Genomic DNA, 26,322 nt, shown 5'->3' with positions numbered 1-26,322 from the left:
GCTTTTCCATTCAGATGACAATCACATTATTGTAAAATAAGAATCAATACTGAGCTCAAGAAAGTATTTGGGGAATTAGAACCCAGAAATAGGAAAGTCTATGCTAATTAAATTTATCCCCATAACTTCTGATAAGGGCAGTAGCTAGGCAGTGTGAATTTAAAAGCTGGTTAAACTATTCACTGTTCTCTGTGCATCTATAATACATGCATTTGCTTCTACCTCATGGTATTATAACTCCTGCTAAGTGTCTTCTTCACCGCATGAGCCAGGCCAGAGTGTGGGCAGTGGTGGCGGCAGAGTTCCACCAGACTGTTCATCTGGTGGCTGAACTTGAAGCAGAAAAAAATCTAAACGCATCTGAAAGATTTTCCCCTAGAAAGAAAACAAGTTCTCCAATTCAGTCTGAGAAGGAGGTATTTCAAAACAATGGTTCTTGAGACGTGGTCCTTGGACCAGCAGTGTCAGTATCACCTGGGAACTTATTAGAAATGCAGAACCTCAGACCCCATGCCAAACCTACAGAGCAAGCATCTCAGGGGGTGGGGCTAGAAGTCTATGTTTCAACAAGCCCTCCGGTGGATTCTGAGGGTTGAGAAGCACTCTTTTAAACTAATATAACTAGGTGACACTTCATGTATTTCTGCTAGAATTTTATATCTATAAATTCAGAGGGCTTGAGTAAATCACCTAAATTATGTCTTCTTCTGAGATCCAAGAATCTAAGTCAAAGTCAAAAGTAAGGAATAAAACTTTGGGTTTTAGGAAATTATTCCTGAAATCAGAAATAATCGATGATTATATATTTTATATATAAAATATATATATGCTTTTATATATATATAAAATATATAATCATATATATGATTATATATTTTATTTAAAAATATTTTTTAAAAAAATAAATTTATTTTATTTTTGGGTCTTTGTGGCTGCACACAGGCTTTCTTTAGTTGTGGCAAGCGGGGGCTACTCTTTGTTGCGGTGCGCAGGCTTCTCATTGCGGTGGCTTCTCTTGTTGCGGAGCACAGGCTCTAGGTGCGCGGGCTTCAGTAGTTGTGGCATGCGGGCTCATTAGTTGTGGCTCGCAAGCTCTAGAGCGCAGGCTCAGTAGCTGTGGCGCACAGGCTTAGTTGCTCTGCGGCATGTGGGATCTTCCCGGACCAGGGCTCGAACCCGTGACCCCTGCATTGGCAGGCAGATTCTTAACCACTGCACCACCAGGGAAGCCCTCTTTTTTTAAAATTGGGGTATAGTTGCTTTACAATGTCATACAGAGTAAGTCAGAAAGAGAAAAACAAATATTGTATATTAATGCATACATGTGGAATCTAGAAAAATAGTACAGAGGAACCTATTTGCAGGGCAGGAATAGAGACACAGACGTAGAGAACGGATGTGTGGACACGGCGGGGGGAAGGGGAGGGTGGTATGAATTGGGAGATTGGGACTGACATATATACACTACCATGTGTAAAACAGAGAGCTAGTGGGAACCTGCTGTATAGACCAAGGAGCTCAGCACGGTGCTCTGTGATGACCTAGATGGGTGGGATGGAGCAGGGAGGGTGGGAGGGAGACCCGAGAGGAAAGGGATATATGTATGCATATAGCTGATTCACTTCGTTGTACAGCAGAAACTAACACAACACTGTAAAGCAATGTTGACAAAACATTCTTTATGAACATCCAGTCTCTTTAGGACAAAATCCGCTGCTTTAGCCGCCGAGTTTGGAGAAGATTTTCATACAGCAACAGAAACTGGACACCTTCCTCGTACACCTTTAGACATTTAGACCTGGACCATTAGATCTGGACACCTTTAGACATTTGAGTTTACAATGCTACTTTAGTGTGAGTTGCCCTTGGGCTGGATTTAGTCACTTTGTTAATTATTTCAAACTCTATGCTCTTTCTGATCTCTACTTGCTTTATTGGTTTTGTTTTGGGAACTAAACTTCTGCATATTAGAAACACCCTTGAAATGAAGAAGTTATAGTAAAAGCTATCAAGACAAATATAAAGAAAAAGAAACTCTCAAGTCCAATCCCCTCACTTTACCAACGTTAAGACCAGGATAGGGTACTTGCCCCTGGTCACACAGGTGGGAGGTAAGAAATCCAGCATGAGAATATGGAGTTGCTGACTTCCAATCCTGCCTCTTCTGTAGAAGGATTCCAGAGGTGGCCTGGCTGATCAAGGCTTTTCCCAGAGGTCACTGTTAGACAGCAGGTAAAATACAGAACTGCCAAAGCATAGTATATGTAATGCTGATTCAATTCAAAAGTTACCTGTAAACCTCAGTTATCCCACCCCCACCACATTAAATTGTAAACACTCCAGACAGGGCAGGGAGCTGAATCCATTCTGCACTAGTGCCACATTCTGACATTTTCTAAAAATTTTTTTCTTTTTTCATTTTGGTTGCACCATGCAGCTTGCAGGATCTTAGTTCCCTGACCAGGGATTGAACCCGTACCCCCTGCCATGGAAGCGCAGAGTCCTAACCACTGGACCACCAGGGAATTTGCCCCCCCCAATTTTTTTCTTATCAGCTTATCACTTCTTTACACAAAAGTTGAGCACTACTAGGGAAAAAATCTTGTTAAGTTTATGTCTTTGATAAACAGAGCATACAGCTCTAGCTGCACGGCATTCCAAACAAAACTGAGCTTCTTCCATAAAGAGTCCTTGCCCTGTACTATTTCTAAAGTATTTAAAGATCTTCTGCACTTGGTACCCTTGAGATTATCTTTGATGTCATGTTGATTTGTGCTCATTTATGAGATAATTATCACTTCAAATCTCACTGCAATTAAAATGTGAGAATTAGAAGACGCCTGACAAAATGCTAAGTTTGACTACTATGGTATCTTCTTTTGCCTTAAGATTATGGATGTAGCAGAATTTTCCACAACATTACATCAAGAGGAAGCACAGTTTATGGTTTGTAGCCCCAAGAGACAGGCTGAGAAAAGTTTCAAGAAACTATTTTAGTTTTACTGCTTCTGCCCAGTTAGTGTTTTCCCACAGGAGCCCCTGTGTTATTTACATGTATAGCCCTTGCCTTTCCGTGACGGCGCTGTCCGCTGAAAATCTATTAACATCAATTATGTGCAACTCTATCCCCCATCCCCGAAAGCTACCCATCCCTTCCCCTGCCCCTCGTGGCCTGTAAACACGTGGAAAACAGGGGCCATGACTTATTCCTTTTTTCTCATCCACAGCTCTCAGCAGAGAATCAAAATCAAAAACATTTGTAAAACTGAATTTTCTGAATCTTGAACAATTAGAGAAAAATATATATCCTCCAAAGGGAAATAGTAATATAGTAGTATTTCAGAAGCACGACTCTAAATTCTATGATGGATTGGGAAGAAATATTACACACGATCTGTTCTCTCAAGGTGCGGTGGGAAGCAAGTGCAAAAAATAGAGAGAAACACAGGAAGATATAGGGAGATACATGTATTTACTTTTTTTATTGGAGTATAGTTGCTTTACAATGTTGTGTCAGTTTCTGCTGCACAGCAAAGTGAGTCAGCTATACGTATACATATATCCCCTCTTTTTTGGATTTCCTTCCCATTTAGGTTACCACGGAGGACTGAGCAGAGTTCCCTGTGCTATACAGCAGGTTCTCATTAGTTATCTATTTTAGACATAGTAGTCTACATATGTCAATCCCAATGTCCCAGTTCATCCCACCCCTCTCCTTTCCCCCTTGGTATCCATATGTTTGTTCTCTACGTCTGTGTCTCTATTTCTGCTTTGCAAATAAGATCATCTATACCATTTTTCTAGATTCCACAGATATGCGTTAATGTATGATATTTGTTTTTCTCCTCCAGACTTACTTCACTCTGTATGACAGTCTCTAGGTCCATTCACGTCTCTGCAACTGACACAATTCCATTCCTTTTTATGACTGAGTAATATTTACTTATTGACTAGAAGACTTTCCAGAGCTCAGAAGGAAGAGAAAACAGTGAAGACCATAAAAGTAAGAAAAGGCTTTTAAAGAGATGTAGAATTTATGTGGTGAAAGAAAACAAAAAGAATATTCTAAAAACACAAAAGACATAGAAATAGGAATGAACCATAGCCCATTCCTGGCACAAGAATAGTGCAGTTCAGTTAGAAAGGAGGGCACATGGGGCGAAGAATATTGGCCAGGTACATAAAATCGTGAGGAGACGCACCACCCCAAGGCCAAGCGCACAACCTGGAATGGGAGAGGTTTACGAAAATGTGTCATAAAAGAGAGGATAGAAAACCGTGGTCTTGGTTTTTCCCAAAGCACAGTTCTTAAAAATCCAACACGCTTTCCATATTTGCATTCAACTCAGTATTTTGTTTGGGAGTGTGGGCTGGAAAACAAGGGCCAGAAATCAAGCCTTCCTGTGACAAAATAATGTCTTCATTATCTTTCCTGCAAAAGCGAAACAGATGGAAAAGTGTTTTTAGGCAGGGAGTGTCTTAATTAGCTGCTTGGGGGACCAGAGGTTTCTGTGTGACTCACATGAGTCACTTAAGATCAAGCCACCCAGAAGACATCCTCAATCCCCCAAGACGCTATCTGGAACTGTGACAGGGGAGTGTTTGCCACGGCCTTTGCCAGGAGCCAGGTCTCTTCCCAGAAGATTTATCTTCTGCTGTTTGATCCTGGTCTAAGAGTTCTTTGTCGACCACTAGAAGAAATCAGCCCAAAGAGGGGAGAGAACCTCAGAAACAACCTCATCAGTTCCTCTCACTTTATGGAGCTTGGCAATTGGCTGACTCCAGTCCAGAGATCTTTACTAAACCTGAATGCTTCTTCCTTTTGAGAAGAACACAGCTCATGCTGTTAGTACATGAAGCAGCGGACTTCAGACAGGGCACCTCCCTGACGACTGTATTTACCACCTTGGGGAAATAATTTTCCTTCTGTAGACAGAGGGTGTCATCAGCTCTGAATTGCCTATTTGCAGTAATACATTCTACAGGGCAACATTTCATTATGTTTCGAGAGGAAACACAAAATGCAATTATCATCTTTATTCAGAAAAAAAATTCCATTCTGTATACCCCCTGAAACAGATAAACCATGATGGCTAGAGTTGGGAGCAGGGAGACAGACATGTACATAGCTATAGCTCTCAGTGAGGTAATGGTGCCCAGCACCACACTACCTGCTGAACTGACTATATTTTCTTATTTTCTATATTCTTGATGCTCTGGCATTTGGGGCTTTGATCTTGGAGAGGCTGCTTCTCCCAGGGCCAGCTGATTCGCAGAGACAGCAAGTGACGCCCCTGCGAGCACACTTTCGAGCTACAACCAATCAGCACAGAGCCCTCTATCCCAACCACCTCCTCTACCAAACTCTCACACACCACGCAATATTCCCCCTGCCCCATATCACCCCAGGACCAGGTACCCGACCACTGGGGACTATCCCTGTAGCCCAGAGACTGCCAACATTATTCCAACTACCCAATCCTAGGCTTATGCAGCACGCCTAACCTGACTCATCAATTTCTTCCTGTAAAAACCCAAAAAAAGGCTCTTGGCCGCGTTCTCTCTCTGTCCCTGCTGCCCCCTGACTGACCCGGTGCCTCCCCACATAGCGCTGCCATGCCTCTCATCCCTTGGGACCTCGGAGTATAAACTTCCTCCTTCGTGATGGTCATTTCTGTGTCTGTGTGTCTCACCGCGTCTGCTCAAAACACATCCCAGCTACAAATTTTAGAATATCTGCTAGGAAGGGGATGCCAAGACACAGCCCCTGCCATCGGGAGGTTAAAGGATGGCAGTGAATTATTTTAGGAAAACAGGCCAGTAGCTGTTAAGCACCATGGAGACTCAGAAAAAAAGATACTCCTGTTTTTCAAAACATACACATTTTTGGTGTCTGTGATACCAGACAGCTTCCTTAAAAGGGTATCTACTTAATTCAGAATAAAATCAAGCAAATCCCCAGGGGTCCATGAGCTGGCAGTGATAGGAGGGTACCAGCTGTGGCCACCACGTCCTCTTCATTAATTAGAGTAGAGAACATTCAGATTAGTGTGGTATGGCTAGAACACAAAATACAAGGAGACTCGGGTAAACGAGAGCTACAGAGGCAGGCAGGAGCCAGATCACAAGGGGCCATAGATGTCCTCAGAGTTAAGCCTACAGGTGATACAAAGTCACTGAAGACATTTGCGAAAGAGAGTGATGCACCAGACCTATGCTGGAAAGATCATTCTGGTACTGTTTGGATGGGTAAATAAAGTCCACACCACAAAATTATAATACAGGCATCAATAAAAGTGAGGCTTTTAACGTTACTAGATTTCTAAGAAAATTTAAGAGATTGTATAAAACAGCCTAAGCCAAAGAAAGGGCCAAGGAAATCTTTTTAACCAAGAATGAAACTTTGAAGGGTATACAGAACAGATAAACTTATTTATTACTCAGGAACTTAAAGCTTTTATATGGCAACTATACTATATACAAAGTTAATAGACAAATAACAGATTTAGGGGAGAACTCTTCCAATTCTGAAGACAGAGTATGTATAGCACACAAAGATCTCCTACATACTGACAATTAGGGGATAAAAAAACACAATAGAAAAATGGGTGCAGAAAAAATTTCACAGAAGAACGACTCTGAATGGCCAATAAATATATGGGGAAAAGTCCAAACTCAGGGAAATGCACATTAAAGGAACAATGAGGTATCACTTTAAATCTAAGAGACTGACAAATCAAAAGGAGTGATTATAGCACTGCTGGCAGAAATGTACATATTCATCACTGCTGATAGAAATGAAATTAAGACATAAGGTACTAGGTGTATTCAAAAAGTAGTCTGACCACATCTATCAAAATTAAAACTGTATGTGCACTCTGACTCAGCAATCCTCTTACTGAAAATCTCAGCCATAGAATTAAAAGCACCCACATATTAGAAAAAAAAATTTTTGCAGCAGCATTTACAGGGGCAAAAAAATTGGAAAAATATTGAAAGCTCATCAATAGTAGAATGCTTGATAAACCACCGTGTGCCAACAACCTGTAATATTTTTCACCATCTAAAAGAATGGATAGAGGTAGACCAGGTGAGGCACTGTTGAGTGAAAATAATAAGAAATAGAAAAATACAATCAGGTGAGAAGGCAGTTGTGTGTATAAGTGACAAGCACAGACTCAGAAGCTAGACTGCTGGGACTCAAAATCCTGGTTCAACCACCTCTTTTGGAAAGTGTAATCTTGGACAAGTGACTCAATCTCTCTGACCTCGGTTTTCTCATCTGTAAAATGTCTCTATATTTGGTTGAGCTATGACACATGAGGCGCTCAGGACAATGCCTGGCACATGGTCAGCATGCAGGGAACAGTAGCTGTGGTTACATGGTCCCACTGTCCGAAAGCAAATATGAGAACTCTCATACATGCCAATGTACATGAGGGTCCCCCACCTGCCTCTGCCATGTTGTTTTTCTCATGGCATCTTCTCTATTCCTAACACACTGAACCATTTATTTATTGACTGCGTCTATCTCTGCCCCGCTTTAGAATTCAAGCTCTCTGAAAGACAGGGTCTTTTGCCTGTTTCGTTCATTGCTATATTCCCAATGCCTTGAACATTTCTGGGCAGATAGTAAGGATTCAAAAAAATACTTGTTGGGAATTCCCTGGCAGTCCAGTGGTTAGGACTCAGTGCTTTCACTGCAAGCAGCACGGGTTCAATCCCTGGTCAGGGAACTAAGATCCCACAAGCCGCGTGGCTTGGCCAAAAACAAAACAAAACAAAAAAAACCTTGTTGAATGAATGAATATGTGTATCCATGTCTTGCTGGGAGACTACTGTCCATGAGTCTGGTATTTCTGCACATTTTCTGAGCAGAGGCACTGGCTACCTCTGTTTTGTACTACATTTTCCAAGGTATTTGTATAATGAACAGCTTGGGAAGAGACAGGTGGGGTTTCCCTTCAGAGCAAAGGGCAGGTTGGCTTAAAGTAGAGAATAATAAAGAGAATGTCTCCCTCCAGGGCAAAGATCAGGCAGGCTTAGCGCTCATTACAAAAGAGTGAGGTTCCCTAAACTTAGCGTTTCTCTCTCTTTTTTTTTGACTAATATTTATTGGAGTATGGTTGATTCACAATGCTGTGTTAGTTTCTGCTGTACAGCAAAGTGAATCAGTTATACCTATACACATATCCACGCTTTTTTAGATTCTTTTCCCATATAGGTCATCATAGAGTACTGAGTAGAGTTCCCTGTGCTATACAGTACCTCTCTTGAGATAAAACCAACCACATGTGTAGGTGTCGCCTGGCCCTCTCTGTATCACTACATGAGAACTGAGCTGGAGGAAAGGCACCAATCCTGCCACTCTGACTTCTGCTCTTACTGTGAATAATAAATCATCCTTTATCTCTGGCCCAGGAGTCTCCTGTTTTGTGTCAGCATCCATGAAACAGCAACAGACTAGCTTATTGGCTTGTATGTTGGGTAAAAATCTAGACTCTTCACAATTCTTGACCCGTTTATGTTCACATATGTCTGTGTATGATGATGTGAACATGGACAAAAACATGAGACAATGAAGTTAGCAAACCTGGGGTATGGGGAGTCGGGATTGGGAGGACAGGAGAAGGGAGGGGAGGAAGAGGCCATGCAGAAAACGATGAGAATACAAAGTCCGGGTCCAAATAAAGATGGTAATGATTGCGACATTGGTCATGGTCAATCCAGCCTTGACTCGACCACCAGCCAGGAGTGCGGAGGCCTTGGGTAAATGGCTCATTCCTGAGGATGTACAGAGGAATCCACAGCGTCAGAGCCTGAAGGCGTGTCCCCACATTTTGATATGTCACGGCACACACAGTGGGAAGGAAGGACTGAGATTATTTCAGATAAATGCTTAGAATCCTGAACATCTGCCCAACTTCCATCTGGAAACCTCCAGCATGCACTGAGAGCCTGGACCAACTTCCATTACACAAAGCTTTAATCTACAAATGTGAATTCTTTGCTTGCTTTAGCTGTCTACTTCACAACACAGCCTTTATTTCTTGTGTAAGAACATCATAAAAAAGTAAAGGTTCACTTAGGTGTTGGGCTTTTTTCTAAGAAGGTCTTTGAAAACTTCACACTTTGTCCTTATAGTTCTACTGGAATAATCAGGTCTCTTTTCAGAAAGAAAATCCACTTAAAGAAAGTCTTATAAAAGCCTATAAAAGAAAGCCTTACAGAAGCTACACTGTTTCATGTTCGATTTCTTCTACACGCAATTTTTAAGCTTTGGGGGAACTGTGAACATAGTTATTGCCTGGTTCAAAATACACAGAACAGCGAAGGGAACAGATTTTTAAGAGAATATACGTGAATATACGTACCAGCCTTTGCAACAGCCTGACTTGCCTTGGGACCCTGAGTGCAACCTAGAAGAAGAAAAGAGACATGAAATATGATCGTGAGGTCATTCTCATGTGAGTTACATGAGGGGGGTTAAAACCAATTTGAACTCACGCAAAGGGTTATCCAACCTGAAAAGCAGTTTTGACCTGTAACCAGGGAGCATCCAGGCCAGGATTAGAATTCATCCCTCTCAGACCTGGCTGACTGCTGAACCCACGATGTCACACCCCCTCCTCACCTGAGGGTTCTTACATCTGTTAGGGGAAGACAGATGAAATGGCCAGGACAGAGTTCATTAGAATATCTGTTTTCGGTTTCCATTCACTATTGGCTTGAAAATCGGCTCTTTGCTGTTGTGTCTGCTACAACGAGTAAACCTGTCAGCTCAACTCTGATGGGCTCATTTACTCTGCTCAAAACTCCAGGGAACTCTGGAAGCAAAACTGAACTTACCTTGAACTTTCTTACTGTGTTTTTTGTGGATGATTTGTTATACTTTCCCACATGCAGAGGAGGGGCAGGGGACAGTAATAACATCCTTATTTTTAAAAATCATATAATAATTAACCAGCCCCTCTGGACTAATTTAAAAGGCCTAGCTGGTTGCTGATTATTTCTCATGACACATCACTGTTTAAAGAACAGAAGTGTTAACTACCGCTGCTGTGAGTGATGAATCGGCCTTTCTGGAGGGCAGTTTGACAATGTCGATCACAGACTTGGAAAATATGCTTAGACTGTATGCATGCCTTTTTCAACAGCTTTATGAGGTATAATTTACAAACAATAAAATTCATTCATTTAAAACAATTCAATGTTTTGTTTTGTTCTGTTTTTGTTTTGCGGTATGCGGGCCTCTCACCGCTGTGGCCTCTCCCGTTGCGGAGCACAGGCTCCAGACGCACAGGCTCAGCAGCCACGGCTCACAGGCCCAGCCGCTCCGCGGCATGTGGGATCTTCCCGGACTGGGGTACAAACCCGTGTCCCCTGCATCGGCAGGCGGACTCTCAACCACTGCACCACCAGGGAAGCCCCTGCAATTCAATGTTTTTTAGTGTATGCACAGAGTTGTGCAATCACCATGACAATCAATTTAGAACATTTTTATTATCCTAACAGAAAGGCTCCCAACCCCAGCCTTTGCCCTGGCCCCAGGCAACCACTAATCTACTTTGTCTCTATGGATTTACTCATTCTGGGCATTTCATATACATGGAATCATACCATATGTGGTCATTTATTACTGGCTTTTTTTACTTAGCGTAATCTTGTAGCAGTTATCAGCACTTTGTTCTTTTTTACGCCTGAATAATATTCCATTGTGTGGATACACCACATTTTGTTTATCCATTGGCCAGTTGATGGACGTTTAGGTTATTTCTACTTTTTGGCTATTATTTATAATGTGGGACTTGAACTCTATAAACATTCACATAGAGTTCTTTGTGTTGGACATATGTTTTCAGTTTCCTCAGGCAGATACCTACAAGTGGAATTCCTGGATCATATGATAAATTTAACTTTTAAGAAATAGATAAACCAGTTTTCAAAGTGGCTGTAACATTTTACATTTCCACCAGTATGCACGTCTTCTAATTTAGAAATCCTAGTTTCAGAAAAGCATCCTATGGGGGAAAAATCAATAGGAAAAAAAAATGAACGTACAAAAAATTCTTTGCAACTTTTAAAGCAACTGCTAATCATTGGAAATAGCCTAACATATCCTTTAAAAATGGTTTGGTTCAATATATAATGATATGTTGATTAATTAGAATATAGCTATTGAAAATAATACTATGGGCCTATATTTACTGACATCAATGTTAATTTTACTGGACTTCTGTGCTGTTCACCAAATATTTCTCCAACTCTCTGCCAGAAGGATTGCATTTCCTGGACCCCTTGTGGGAAGACAGAGCCACGTGACTGGCTCTGGCCAATAAGTTATGAATGTAAGTGGCATCTGTCACTTCTGCACCAAGGATTTGATCGCAGGTGTGAGGTCCTCCAGAACTGCCTTTTCTCACCGGCATAGTAATTAGCAACGTTTGGTATGGTCACTGCTCCATCGAGCCCAAGATCACACTTGCTGCACTGACAATCCAAGATGGACAAGACATACAAGCAAGAAATAAACGTTTGTTATTTAACTCACTGAGATTTGGGGGTTGTTACCCCAGTACAGCCTGGCCTGTCCTCACTTATACATTCAGCCATATTTTAAGTGATTAAATCAGGTAGCAAAACGCCATCTTTAACATGCTCTCATTTTTGTAAGTGTCTACATGTGTAGAATGTGCCCAAAATGCTAATGGCTGTTACCTTTGAGTGATTAAATTCTTCTTCTTTAAACTTTTTTGTACTACCTCAGTTTTGGACAAATTACTGTGTATCATTTCCAAATAGGAAAAAAAAAACAATAAAGCTATTTCCATTTTGTAAACTAAAAGTATAACAGAAACTGGTTTATTCACTATCGTCTCCCTGATCCCTCCTGAAAATAGATAATGCTACTGTAAATTACCATTATAAGCCATTATAGAGTCTCCTATTCTACAGACGTGGAATAGAAAGAATTAGTACAGGATTTAGGTTGACATTGGCCCTGGCTCCATATGAGAACCAAACAATGACTAGGAGGACACTGGTTTCTATTTCTAAAAATGACATGGGATGATTGGGACCATCCAAGGAAAGCCAGAATAAGCGTCCTGGGCAAGGTCTCCATTGGGTCTGCAGGCTCAGCTCAGGCCTCTCCCTTCCTAAAATTGTGGAATAGGCTGGGGACCACTTAAGATAGCCATGGTCAGAAGGGAAGCTCAGGCCTGCTCAGGTATTATGTTCTCTGGTTGATCTAAAGTATTTCTTTGAAGTCTCCTCCTTTGTAAAATAGGTTTTCCAAGAAAATAAACAAGCATTAAGGAGAACAAGAGAGGTTGGTTTTTCACTTTTGAGATGACTATCTGACCTCTCAGGGGATCACGATGGCTACACTTCAGTCCAAATTTAGACTCAGACTGAACCAGAATCAAAACTTCCTGGTGCCAGCTAGGATTAGAAGTGGAAATGACAGCAATGTCATCTTCATTGTTTTTAGTTAGGAATTCCTGATCCCTTTTATTGTTTGAGAGTTTTCCCATTGCCTTGTAAGAACCTGGGAGTGTGGGTTAAGGACAGGTAAGTAATCGACTCCAGCTTAATGTCAAGGGCTGCCATGAATAGTAATCTCAGAGCATGGACCGCCAAATAATAGACTTAAGAGATGGCTCAAATAGGATTTTTTTTTTTTGCGGTACGCGGGCCTCTCACTGTTGTGGCCTCGCCCATTGCGGAGCACAGGCTCCGGAAGCGCATGCTCAGCGGCCATGGCTCACAGGCCCAGCCGCTCCGCGGCATGTGGGATCTTCCCGGACCGGGGCACGAACCCGTGTCCCCTGCATCGGCAGGCGGACTCTCAACCACTGCGCCACCAGGGAAGCCCTCAAATAGGATTTTTTGCTCCTACTGAGCTGAGCTTGCTTCTCCAGCATCAGAACAGATGTCCAGACCACAGTGCTTATCGAGAAATACCAGCCATGGTCTTTGCCAACAAGGACCGTACTACCTAACTTGAAAGAAATACACTCAGGAAGACTTAGTAGATGAGGTAATTTTTACAAAGGAAATGGAAAAAAGAAGAGTTCACTATGTTCTCAGATGACCGTGAGAGGCTTTACAATGGAGGGATGGCTAGAAGTAGTTGTGTAGGATGTTTGTTGGAGTGGAATGAAAGGGGAAGAGAAATTTAAAGAGCATCCAGGTCAATACAGGAACCATGCTGAGAAAAAGCTCATAATCTGCCTCTTTAACTCACATGGACCAAGCAGCATTCCCTACCAGGATGTGCAAGGGTGGCTGAAGACTGCCTTTGCACAAAGAATGTAGCAGTAACGCCATCAGAGCTGGGGGATTGGAATCTCCATCCAGTCCATCGTCAGATAGTCCAACCGGAGGTAAAAAACAGCAGGCACTGCTTAATGTTCGTAATTTGGATAACAGAGATGGTATTTTCCCCCCAGGATCAATCACAGTGTTGGATCAGGATTGGGAGGGAAGAGAAACACCGTGAAAGCATTCCAGAAAATCCACGAGAAGAGGAGTGAACCCTAATTCCACCCAGGGTGAGGGATATTATGAATACACAGAACAAACACATGCCCATTAGGGATGGACGCTTTAATGACCCGGGTGCATTGAAAGAGGGACAGAAAGGCAGGGTTCATGCCCTCAGGCTGTACTTAGGCCAGCCTCAGCCACACACCATCAAACGGCTGAAGACATGAGTTCCTAGTGGGCTCTGTGCCAGAAATGTATCTACCCGCTGGGCTCCACCTTCTGAGGGCATTCTGAAAACCTGAAACCAAGAGCCCGGAACTCAGGAGTCCGCTGCCTCAGAGATCTGATACAGGACCTGACACCAAACCCAGGGCTACAGGCTGGAAAGCACGGGAGCTGCCACCCATCACCTGGACCGAGGACAGTTAGTCTGGGAGGTTCCCGTCTGGGTAATTCTCAAAAGTTCTCTTCCTTTGGAGAAATGTTGCTGCAGGTTGTCCTGCTATGAACCTCTTGCCATTTGGGGGGGCCCATAACCTCAGCAATGGAAGAAGAAACTTCTTTGGGGGGCTGAAATTCCAAACAATTTTCCAGGCAGCTGGAAAAACAAAAACAAAACCCAAACCAACTAACCTTAGGCAAGTCACCTTGTTTCTTTTAACCTGTGAGAAACAAGAGAAATGGATCTGGCTTGTCGGAAGATAATGAGGAGGGTGGGACCACCCCCACCCCCACAAAGAAAGCTCAGGTCTCCATCCTATGGCCCCATTTTCCTAAACGGACCCTGTGCTCCTTAGATACAGAAAGCTTACAGGACCTCCAGCTGGACCTCTGACAGCACGGTGGGCACGGCTGCTTTACGTTAGCGCATCCAGGACTTTGGGAGAGCGTTAGTTAGGAACACGAAGTCACATACGACTCATCGCCCAGCTCGCAGGGCTCCCCCATCCTCCTCCCCACTTCCCCCGAGAGAAACCAGATATGGCTGGCTCTGGCTCGGGAGTGAGTACATCTCTGGAATCTCTCCCGTTAATACCCTTCTTCCTCATCCAGCCTTAGGACTCCATTGCAACGATCACACCTGTGCACATAAAGGAGATATTATCGAGTGGTCTGGAGCTCACAGAATCTTTCCTTGACTTTACTTTTCAAAGCGTTAAGAAAAAACCAAAACTGGTCTTGATTTTCTTTGTTTTCCCAAACGCAAAGGTTCTGAGTGAGAGACTATAAAACTTAAAACTGCAGAAATGCTCGATTCAGGGAATTAGAAATGTATCACCACTGTGAGTGCGGTACCAGAAGCCTACGCTGAACACAATCTATGTGCCAGGAGCTACAAATTAAAATCGTATTTAAACAAATTACATTACATTACATTGTAAATATGAAAGTGGCGGTCTTTGGAGGCGTCATTGAGAGCCCGGCTTGGCATTCAGCACTCCTGGGTTCTAATCTAGGCTCTGAAATATCACTTGCGTGCATCGCTTCCCCTGGGTGGACTTCCATAGTTCTCCTGGAGCATGAGCTCGCTGAGGCCTTCCTTGCAGTGGCAGAGATTCAACCAGGCTGTGCCTAAATAACCAAAATAGCTAATAGGACCTGAGTGCTTACTATATGTAAGTGCTGTGCCTGAATCAACTCATTTTATCCTCACAACAAACAGAAGCAGAAGTGGGTTTGTTATTTTTTTATTTAATAGTTTATTATTGTTTAGAAGCTAATAAAAGGTAAGCATCAGGATCCTTCACTTGCACGGTCCCTTAACAAATGGTGGTATTCGTAGTGTTTGTCAAAATGTATCATTTGCTGTGATTTATTTATCCTTCTAAATAAATGTTTATTTTAGCACTTTTAGCATTTAGAATTTTCCTTTAAGAGGGCTTTGCCCATTATATAAACTTGACTCCACTCTTGAAACTTAGGTCCACCCCAGCCTATGAGGTAGGAACCATTAACAACGCCATCTCGCAGGTGAGGAAACGGAGACCCAGAGAGGTTGTTACTTGCCCAAGTACACACAGCCAGTAAGTGGTGTGACCCAGATTTGAACCCAGGCAGTCTGGTTCCACTTGGGGTGCTCTTAACCATATACTTTATTGCTTCTTATTATTTTTACACAGAGCTCCTAGCAAACTCTCCCTGACACTCAACACTTGGTGCCTACTATTATTCTGTAAATTAAAAACTGCTTTTGTAATAATGGGAACGCAGCTCCATCCTTAGTTAAAGAAACCATGTCAGTTTGAAGGACTTCCCTGGTGGTCCAGCGGTTAAGAATCCGCCTTCCAATGCACGGGACGCGGGTTCAATCCCTGGTCGGGGAACCAAGATCCCACACGCCTCTAGGCAACTAAGCCCGCAAGCCTGCGTGCCACAACTGCAGAGAAGCCCGCAAGCCACAATAAAGACACGACACAGCCAAAAATAAATAGATAAATAAATATTAAAAAAAAGAAACCATATCAATTTGAAAGCAGGCTGATTTTATACAAGAGTCTTGCTTTTAAATATTGATTTCCTGACAGATTCTTTCAAAGCTGAATTAGTCTAAGTGTGGTCCATGCATCACCTGCATCAGGATCATCTGGGTCCCACCCAAACCTAGTGAATGGAAATTGATGGGGGTGGGGCATAGGAATCTGAATGTTTAAAGAGCGCCCTGAGTGTCTTTCTGCAAGATGAAGTTTGAAAACCACTGCTGATAGTGGGTTTATTAGTCTACGGGTAACACTGTTTACAGATGAGGTGAGAGGGAGGAAGGGACTTGAATCTAGGGTATTATTAGTAATATTTTCAATTAAAGGTATATAACAAGCTAATAGGCAAGCTGCAACACAAGAATTGCAACACAAGCTAATATGCAAGTTCAGGTACATTAAAATTTACATATTCATTGACATTTAAACATTGTTCACTAAATACCATATGATATCACTTATACGTGGAATTTAAAACTGGACATAAATGAACCTATCTATGAAACAGAAGAGAATCAGGGACATAGAGAATACACTGGTGGTCGCCAAGGGGGAAGGATGGTGGGAGAGGTTTGGATTGGGAGCTAGGGATTAGCAGATGCCAACTATTATATACAGAAAAGATAAACAACAAGGTCCTACTGTATAGCATAGGGAAGTATATTCAATATCCTGTGATAAACCATAATGGAAAAGAATATGAAAAAGAATGTAAATATATATATATGTATAACTGAATCACTTTGCTATACAGCAGAAATTAACACATTGTAATTCAACTATACTTCAATAAAAAATAAATTTAAAAAATTGTTCACATATAATTTTGAAGACCATAATTATTGAGACCAGAGCACTAACTGCATTGCCAGGCACCATTCTAAGTTCTAAGTATATTAACTATTTTAATCTTCAAAATCCTTTTAATTAAGTAATCTCATCATCCCCATTCTCAAGATGGGTAAATAGGGGCTCATAGATGTTAATTAACTCCCCAGTAAGTGCAGAGCCAGGATTCAAACCCAGGAAGTCTGGTTCTGGAGCCTGTGCTCTCGAATCCTACATCTTATACACACACACACAAATTTTTTTAATAGAGTAGGGATAAAAAGGTAAAATCGCAAATTTTCACAGAACTTTATATTTGGAGTCTTTTCTGATTTAGTCATTTTCCAGATGAATAAATAGTGCCGTGAGTTGACGGCTGCATGGTCACTAAAATGGGCTAAACCTGTGTTCCTCTTTTCAAGGAAGTTCAGTGTTAAGCCTACTTGGACTTGCAGATGTCAGAGCTTTAATCCCTCCTCCTAGCTCATAAACAGAATCTTTGTTTCAGTGCTTCCCACATTCTTCTCCCTCCGCCCCCTAAAAAAAGTTTTAGGATCTTTACCCTAAATTCCTACCCTCAGCATTTCAGCTGCCCAAGCCTAACAGCAGCCACCAACATTAAGTGCTAACACCGTTCCCAGCACCTTAGGTGTATTAACTATCCAATCCTCATCACCCTGTTCTCTCCCACTTTTCACAGAATTGGAGATTGAAGCACCCAGGATCTTGCTCGGCATCACAGAGCTGGTAAGTGCCAGAATCAGGAATCGAGCCCAGGCACCAAGTCTATGCCCTTAACCACTGGCCAAAACAGCTACCATTTCTTGAGCACCCACTGTATACCAGGTCCTTTACATAAACTAGCAGCTGGATCCTTACAAGTATGCTCAAGAGGAGGTGTGTTCCGTGCTGTGATGGACAGTAAAGGAAGGCTCAGAGAAGGTAAGCAGCTTGTCCAGGCCACACAGCTGTAAAGGGCAAAGGAGAGATCAGCCTTTCTCTCTGGATCCGAAGCCTGCATGTTTCTCCTCCACCGCACAGCCTCCTGGAATTTTTATGGGCTATTCCTCCTGACAGTCCTACAAGAGAATGACCATTTCTTCCATTTCACAGATAAGCACATCCTTGAGGGAGTGTCAACATGAAAGTAACTACCGGATGTTTAGGTAGATTCTGTTTTCCAGATCTGCTCTTCAAACCAAGGTGCTGGGAAAGGGGACACAAAGTATACTTGCTTATCTCTTCTTCCCATCCTGTGAAAGCATGCTATCAGCTAAACAATTTAAATACGTGTGTGTAAACAGCACCAGGGGACGTAGAAATGCACTGTCTACTTTAGAAATGCACTGTCTACTTTAATCAGGACAGAGCCATTTCTCCCTATAAGGTCTGGGCTTTGAAAACTGTTCCAACCTGGTTTATACTCTTCAAAGAGCTTTCCTATCCATGGGGCATTGTACTGAGATTCCATATTTGCAGGTTTCATTCACCTGTGAGGTTAAGCCATTTATTTATTTATTTTTTTTTTTCTTTTTGCGGTATGCGGGCCTCTCACTGTTGTGGCCTCTCCCGCTGCGGAGCACAGGCTCCGGACGCGCAGGCCCAGCGGCCACGGCTCACGGGCCCAGCCGCTCCGCGGCACATGGGATCCTCCCAGACCAGGGCACGAACCCGCATCCCCTGCATCGGCAGGCGGACTCTCAACCACTGCGCCACCAGGGAGGCCCGAGGTTAAGCCATTTAAAAAAACCCTGGCAGATACACAGAATATTAGCCAGGGTAACTGAGACCCTTTGGTTCTTGATCCTCTGCCCATCATCTGGCCACCTTTAAACTGCTAAAGCATTGATAAGAACCTGATGGAAAGTCGTGTTCTCCCGGTTTTCAGATGGGAAAAGCAGAGTCTTCCAGGAGTTTGGAACTTTTCCTAGATGTGCTTTCTCTCTGGAACAACTAGGAACCGACAGCAACAACACACTACCCCACACACGAGTCTTAAAGAATCCTGTAGTTAACCTGGGGCTCTGGCTCAGAAATGAACAACAAAAAACTAGCAGAAACCCGCGCAGGTAACAGGAGCCAAGGAGATTTGGTCCTGCAGGACTCTGAAGTGGCAGACACAATTCTGCAAGAAACTTCGCCAGCCAGACGCTCTCCTCGAGGGACCAGTAGATGGGGAAGTTCCCGAGCAGAAGGCTGGGGACAGAGAGGAGATGGAGGGACGATGTGACAGGAGATGGGGGTGAACCCTCCCTCTCTCGCGTCCAGGAGTCTGTCCGGCAGCCACGCGCCCGAAGGAGGCGGTGGAAAAGGGCGGCAGCCCGCGTCCGGGGCCCGCCTTGGGCCCCCCCGAACTCCACTTACTTGCTCCGAAGTGTCCCACCAGCTCTGCACCTCTTCCAGCGACCCCGCGCAGAACGGCAGGGCCAAGCACAGCCCGAGCAGCGGGAGCATGGCGGGGCCGGGGCGGTGGCACCGGGACGCGGAGGGACGCGGCGGGACGCGCGGGGTACAGCGCGGGGTACAGCGCGGGGCACAGCGCTGGGCTCGCGGCTGCGAACGCGCGCGGCCCCGCCCCCGCTCCCTCTTGCCCCGCCCCCGCGCCCCACAGGCCCCGTCCCCCGCACGCCCCGCCCGGGCCCCTCACCACCACAGACCGCGCCCCACCGCGTACCTCCCGCCCGCGCCCCGCGCACCCCTCCCCGGCCCCGCCTCCGCGCCCTCCGGCCCCGCCCCCGCGCCCTTCGGTCACTCCCCCTCGCCCCTCCGGCCCTGCACTCCCGCGAGACCCCGCCTCCGGCCCAGCACTCCCGCGAGACCCGCCCCCGTCCTGCCCCGCGCCGCTGCACCCACGCCGGTAACCCCCCCACCCCTCCCAGAGCGCACAGCTCACACCCCCTCCCTTGTCCCCTTCCCCACAACCCATAAGCTCCGCCCCTCCCTCGGCTTCTTTGCCTCCCTTCTCCAACCAGCGCCTGTGGCACCTGCCTCCACCTCCAAGCCCCCGACCCTCTCTTCCTCTCCCGCTTCTTCATGGACTCGCTTCATTCCTGTCGCAGGAGAACACGGTAAGGGCCAGCCTGACCCTCGGTACACAGCCCACCCGTTCACCTGCTATATATACCCCCCATATATACCACCCTCCCACTGCTAATATATACCACCCCCTCACCTACTGTATGTACCACCACCATTCCCCCACCTGCCAGCCTAAAGGCAACAAGAGACCTTCTGCCTTCTGAGGGAACAGCGCATTCCCCTTGGCATCCAACTCTGACCCTCACAGGCCCAATGAAGGGGTGCTAATTTGTAGTCTAATGCAGAATGGTATTAGCAATGTGGTCCCGTTTTATGTGGCTCTGGCATAAGGGAACAGAAAAGAGGAAGCTAGGATTGGCACCATGTCGTAGTATTTCTGATTTTTTGGTTGTTAATCATGAAAGTGAGTGTCATTGTTATCATAGTTACAAACTATCGGTGATGTTTCTGTCTTGTCATAGATAGAATAATTATCTGGCAACCACTCACCCACTCACTGGCCTTTTAGAGTCTGGGCTCCATCTTTTTTTTTTTTTTTTTGCGGTACGCGGGCCTCTCACTGTTGTGGCCTCTCCCGTTACGGAGCACAGGCTCCGGACGCGCAGGCTCAGCGGCCATGGCTCACAGGCCTAGCCGCTCCGTGGCATGTGGGATCTTCCCGGACCGGGGCACAAACCCGTGTCCCCTGCATCGTCAGGAGGACTCTCAACCACTGCGCCACCAGGGAAGCCCTGGGCTCCATCTTTGTACCTGGTAGACACACAATGAACTGGAGCTGTTTGTTTCCTCTTCCAAAAGACAAGCACCTCAAAGACATTTTTTATGTCTCTGTAAAAATTGCATCTAAATCAATACACTGAGTAATAGAAGTTGGCATCAATCTCAGTGGCCAAGAACAGGGAAATGGTTAACTCAAATGATGGAACGTCCATCCTGTGGAATATTATGCAGCTGTTAAATAATATCACGAGTTCTATGGAAACAGGGAAAATGTTTACAGCATAATCTAAAGGAAAAAGTCAGATCACATGATGTATCGAGAGTCTGAGTGTAATTAGGTAAAAATACCTATGCATGGACATCAGAAGCAGGGAAAAATGAGAACAGTGGGTGTGTTAGCTTATGGTGATATCTCTTTTTAAAATATTTTATTTACTCTTGTTGAAATGCTGATTGTTTAAAACAAAGACTTTAAGAGAGGGGGAAATGTTGCTATGGAGAAATAAATGAAAGGAAGATCATCGTCATTAGCAGTTGAACATTTAATAGCCTAACCACTGACTAATTTTAAAAAATGCCACCAACACAAAATGACAGTAGCTGGTCCAGCAGGGTTTTTGCAACAAAAACACTGGTAAAGGAGAAGGAAGTCAAAGGATTTTTATTTTTAGTTCTTTACCAACCGTGAGTTACAGATGTATCCCAGGCTCACTTAGAAACTTTGCAGCGTACAAAGCCAGCCTACCCCCCGCCCCTCATTTTAAAACTAAGGAGGAGAGCCCCAAATCTGGAATCAAGGTTTGCCTATTCCCCGCCCCCCACCCCATCGCCGCCAAAGGGAAATACCTACTGGTGAACTGAAAGTTGAATTTGGACAAAGCCGGGTTATTTGAAAGGAAACAATAACAGCTACTGTTATTTCCATCAATCCTCCAATAGGACTGGGACCCGGTCTTTGTCTTTCTACCACCCCTCTCCTACTGGACTCTATTTTTGACCTTATATCTGCTCTTTGTCCCAATTTGTCCCAGCTGGTTTCAACAGAGGTCAAACAGTCAAGAGAAGAGTTTTATTTTCTTCATCTGGTAGGACTCTCCAATTCTACTCTAGGCTGTGGTGCTAGTGCGTTGTTACAGTGTTTTGTGGCCCCTTTGACCAAATGGATCCCACCTTCCCTGAGGGCAAGCATCTTCCACAACTTGTAACACTGTGCTGAGGGTATAGTTAGCATTGAAGAAGCATTCCATGAATGGAATTAGGAGACTGGAGGCCTGAGGGTGCCCCCCACCCCTGCCGCCAACCTGGCTGTGCTGGTGCAGAGGCCTGGGCTGTATTCACTTTCTAGCTATGCGACTTGAGAGTTTCTAAACTTCCCAGTATTTGCAGACTGTAATAGCCTAGGCTTCTGTGTGATGTCAGAGCGTCTGCACGACCAGATAGGGATGGTCTTTAAAAACTAGGTAGTGTGATACAAATAAAACACAGTGAGACTTCCCTGGCGGTCCAGTGTTTAAGACTTTACCTTCCAATGCAGGGGGTGCAGGTTAGATCCCTGGTCGGAGAGCTAAGATCCCACATGACTCGCTGCCAAAAAAACCCAAAAAACCCCCAAAATAACCCTGTGAAAGGTTTACAAAACCCTTGATAAGCATAGACAATGATTTATATTGACCTTATGAATATGGATGAAAAAAAATTAACTGTTCTCCCCAAAAAGGGGCTGAGGTATCCCCACGCATGTGTCTTTTGATGCCAGGAGTTGCTGACTTTGCAGTTTGAGACCACAGAGCTCCTAGAACGTCAAAGCCAAAACCCTATTCTGACTCTTCCAAGGAGACACGTCAGGGGCTTACCAGGCCCACACTCCAGTTAGGCACAAATCTCCAGCCAGGACCCAGGTGCTCATTGGCAGAATCTGGGTCCGGGCTCAGCAGCAAGGGCTTCGTAGTGCAAGAACGAAGAGGAGCTGCCAGTCAGAGAGGCCCGCGTGCTGGCTCTTGCCAGGAAATGGCTCCCCTGTGTAACTGAAGGATGGGGCAGGGATTCAAAAATTTTAGAATCAGACTCATTAGAGTTAGGGGCTTTCCCCTGGTCCCCCACTTGAGACCACCAATTGATGGGCCCAGCTAGCATAGCCAGGGCAGAAACTGAAGAGGGAAGGCACGCTGTCCATTTGGTTTCTTTTCTTCTCCCTTGAATTTACCCCCGAGGGTCACCCCCTGGTCCCTCTATCCAGCTGCTCTGAGATTCACGCCCTTCCTCCGGCCCCCACCTCAGTCCCACCCTTGCCTGTGCTCCTTTCTGAGTGTTTGCAAGGCCGTTGTTCTCTTCTGGGCCAGCTCTTTCTCACCTCCTTGGTCTCACCTTTTTATCTACTTACATGGCCTTGTGTTTCTCCTGGACCCCTGACAACTTTGCATTATCCTGACAGTTTCTTACAACTTGCCTTTTTTTAAAAAAAAAAAAAATCAAAAAGACTGGGGAGGAAACGGATTCATTTTGGCCTTGGCTCCACGGTTTCTCAGGAGCCCTTGATATCTTGGGAGTCTAGTTATACCCACTGTTCACCTGGTTTGCAGACAGTGAGTTTTATCCAGACAGAAGATTTGTGAAACTGGAAGCAGAGAATACAGTTTTCCAATTTCTTCTGATTGATGATTTGCTGAATTTATCAGCTTCACAAAGTGTAACACATCATATTTTATTTTAATTATCTGCTTAGAGATTTGAGACCCTAATTAGACTGGATTTGCTCATGGGCAAGGATTGTCTCATGCTCATTTTTATATTCCCAGTCTGCCTGGAATAGAGTCGACATGCAGTGCGTTTGATGGATGGTTGAAAGAATGTGTTTCTGTCTTTATGATGCCCTGTGCTAACAGTGTTATAACAGGGGTTTTAGACACGGTCCGCAACCTGGAAGAATCTACCATTTAGATATGAAGGTGGAACTAACAGACAGCATAATTTGAGCTCAGTGGTGAGATTCTAAGTGGAGAGGAGGGTGAGGTTGTGATTGTGGTCTAGAATAATTAGAAAAGGCTTCGGGGAGGAAGTGGAAATTATTCTTTGCATGAATCAGATTTGAAAGCCAAGTGCAGAAGACAGGGCATTAAGGAGACAGGGGAAGGAGAAGTTGCAAGAGTGGAAAAGGCTTTGACATAGGGGAAAAGAACACAGAATGCTGAGGGAAAGGTCCAAGTTTGGGGAGTTACCTGTAGAATGTTCCTGAGCTAACAGGTGGGCAAGGAGATCGCAGTAGTCCCCAAGGGCAAACCTGCAGACCAGTGCAGACTCCTGACAACGTTTTCTCCAGCCCCTTGCAAAAGGAGATAAATAAATGGAGGCATTATGGTATATTTTTTTCATCAAGCTAATTTTTTTTAAAGAACTGTCCTTGACTTCAAGGTTTTTGTCACTCCTATTAGTGATAGTGTCTCACTGGGGGTCCTTGGGGTGGGAGGGTGAGAAGAGTATGTCCCCAGGGGTGGTGCAGTGGAGGAGGTGGTGAACCAGAGCCTCAGGAAGGCGTTGGGGGGAAAACTTGCCATTTGGGAAATCTCCCAGATGATTCTGAAATCCCGCCCACACCCTCCACAAACGGTACTGTATACCTAGATGTTATAAAAATTATTACTGTTTCAGTGACCCATGCTTGCTGCCATTATTAATACTATAAAGTGAATAGTTAAATATATATTTTTTTGCTTTTTCGAATAAACCTTTTATGTTAATGAAACTTTAAAAAGTACATTTTTACTTGATAAACATGTGGTCTAACCTTCTCATGTAAGGAAAAAGTACAATTGCAAATCAAATAAACTTGACATTTCAGTACAGCCAGGTAAAAGTGAGCAACCAGTTGTAAATCAAGTAACTTGTTCTTAGTAAACCATTAAAGTTAAATTAAATGGCTCATTGCCACATGCTGTATTGATAGGTTATGTTGTTTAGGAATCTGACAGAAACATTTACACAGCCTCCAAAGCTCTCAGTGCAAATTAGGCTCAATAAACATTTCATGGGATGCATTATGCATTTGAAAGAGCACACATACTTTTTAAAAAATTTTATTTGAGGGCTTCCCTGGTGGCGCAGTGGTTGAGAGTCCGCCTGCCGATGCAGGGGACACGGGTTCGTGCCCCGGTCCGGGAAGATCCCACATGCCGCGGAGCGGCTGGGCCCGTGAGCCATGACCGCTGAGCCTGCGCATCCGGAGCCTGTGCTCCGCAACGGGAGAGGCCACAACAGTGAGAGGCCCGCATACAGGAAAAAAAAAAAAATTTTTTTTTATTTTATTGAAGTATAGTTGATTTACAATGTGTTAATTTCTACTGTACAGCAAAGTGATTCAGTTATATATATATATATATATACAGTCTTTTTCATATTCTTTTCCATTATGGTTTATCACAGGATATTGAATGTAGTTCCCTGTGCTATACAGTAGAACGTCGTTGTTTATCCATTCTATATGTGATAGTTTGCATCTGCTAATCCCAAACTCCCAATCCACCCCTCCCCCACCCACCCCCTCCTTGACAACGACAAGTCTTGAGAAGAACACACATGCTCTTTAATGACACCCATGCTGTGGACTCCGCACCTAGGATTCATCTGGGCTAAGTGACTGTGATGCCAGTCTATAGTTACATATATGTACAACTCTCTATAGATTTACGTGGTAGGCCCACTAATGAAAAGCCAAAGGAACGTAACCCTCTGGCAGCAGTCTCTACCAGATCTGGACATCCATCTACTCTTTGACCCATCAGTCCCACTTTGGGGGATTTATCATGCAAATAAACCTGCTCACATATAAAGTGGTGTAGGTACAAGGTTATTCATCACAGCATTGTTTGTAATGCCCAGAAATTGGAAAGAATCCAAGCGTTCATTAACAGGAGTCTGGTTAAATATAACATGATATCATGAAGCTGGAAGAAAGGATGAGGCAGCTTTCTCTGTGTTGCTGTAGAAAGATACCTAATATATTATAAAATTAAGAAAAAAGAGCAAGTGTAGTGTGTGCCGTCTTTAGTGTTAGAAAGGAGGAAGATAAGAAAGCATATTCATAATCCCTTGTATTTGCATAGAGAAATTCTAGGAAACATAAACATAGAAGAAGCATGTTTGGGCAAGGCAGAATGGTGAGAGGGTGGGAACAGGTCAGAATCCAGGAGAGGAAGGGAGGAATTGTGTTTTTCCACATAATATTTGATTTTTTTACTTTTGAACACTGTGAATATATTACCTGTTCGGGCTTAATTAATCAATTAATTTAAAATTGTAGCTGCAACAAAAACAACAATAATAATGGAAAAGCTGACTCCTGAGGGTTCTCTCACATCAGACTTGATCTCACTTGGGCTTGTTGGGTTAATGCTAACCTCAGCACACATGGAAGGGACCTATACGCCCCAAAACACAGACACACACACACACACACACACACACACACACACCATACTCAATGACTTCTGGTTTCCTATACACTCTCTTGTTCTGTCTTTCTTCCTTGCTTTGCATGGATTCATCTCTTTGCTGGAATGCATTCCACTGACTCATCAGGTTGGTGAATGCTATTTGCGCCTCTAGTAGAGACCTCATCTCTTTGTTTACACGTCTGTCTTTCTTACTAAACCAAGACCCAGTGGAGGGCAGGTCTGTGTTCTGTTCATCTTCATATGCTTCGTCAGCCCCCAGCATGTCCTCCAAGCTTGAGAAATATTTATTGACTCAGTAAGGAAGGCTCAGAATGGCCTGC

The 26,322-nt window shown here is 44.1% G+C and overlaps 1 protein-coding gene across 1 annotated transcript in view; it reads right to left on the bottom strand.

Annotated features, from left to right (window-relative positions):
* Positions 1-19,320, bottom strand: part of ITIH5 (inter-alpha-trypsin inhibitor heavy chain 5) — a 75,108-nt gene extending 55,788 nt beyond the window's left edge. Inside the window, exons 1-2 of the mRNA XM_081227246.1 lie at positions 19,161-19,320; positions 9,375-9,419 (exon numbers count right to left, since the gene is read on the bottom strand). Of these exons, the coding sequence (XP_081083372.1) occupies positions 9,375-9,419; positions 19,161-19,250 (135 nt within the window). The 5' untranslated portion in view covers positions 19,251-19,320. The remainder of the gene's footprint in view (positions 1-9,374; positions 9,420-19,160) is intronic.
* Positions 19,321-26,322: the final 7,002 nt, after the last annotated feature.

The sequence above is a fragment of the Mesoplodon bidens genome (assembly GCF_964165515.1).
Source record: "Mesoplodon bidens genome assembly, chromosome: 3".
In the NCBI taxonomy this organism is placed as follows: domain Eukaryota; kingdom Metazoa; phylum Chordata; class Mammalia; order Artiodactyla; family Ziphiidae; genus Mesoplodon; species Mesoplodon bidens.
Note: the sequence above shows the minus strand (reverse complement) of the source record. Positions and strands in the feature narration are given on the sequence as shown.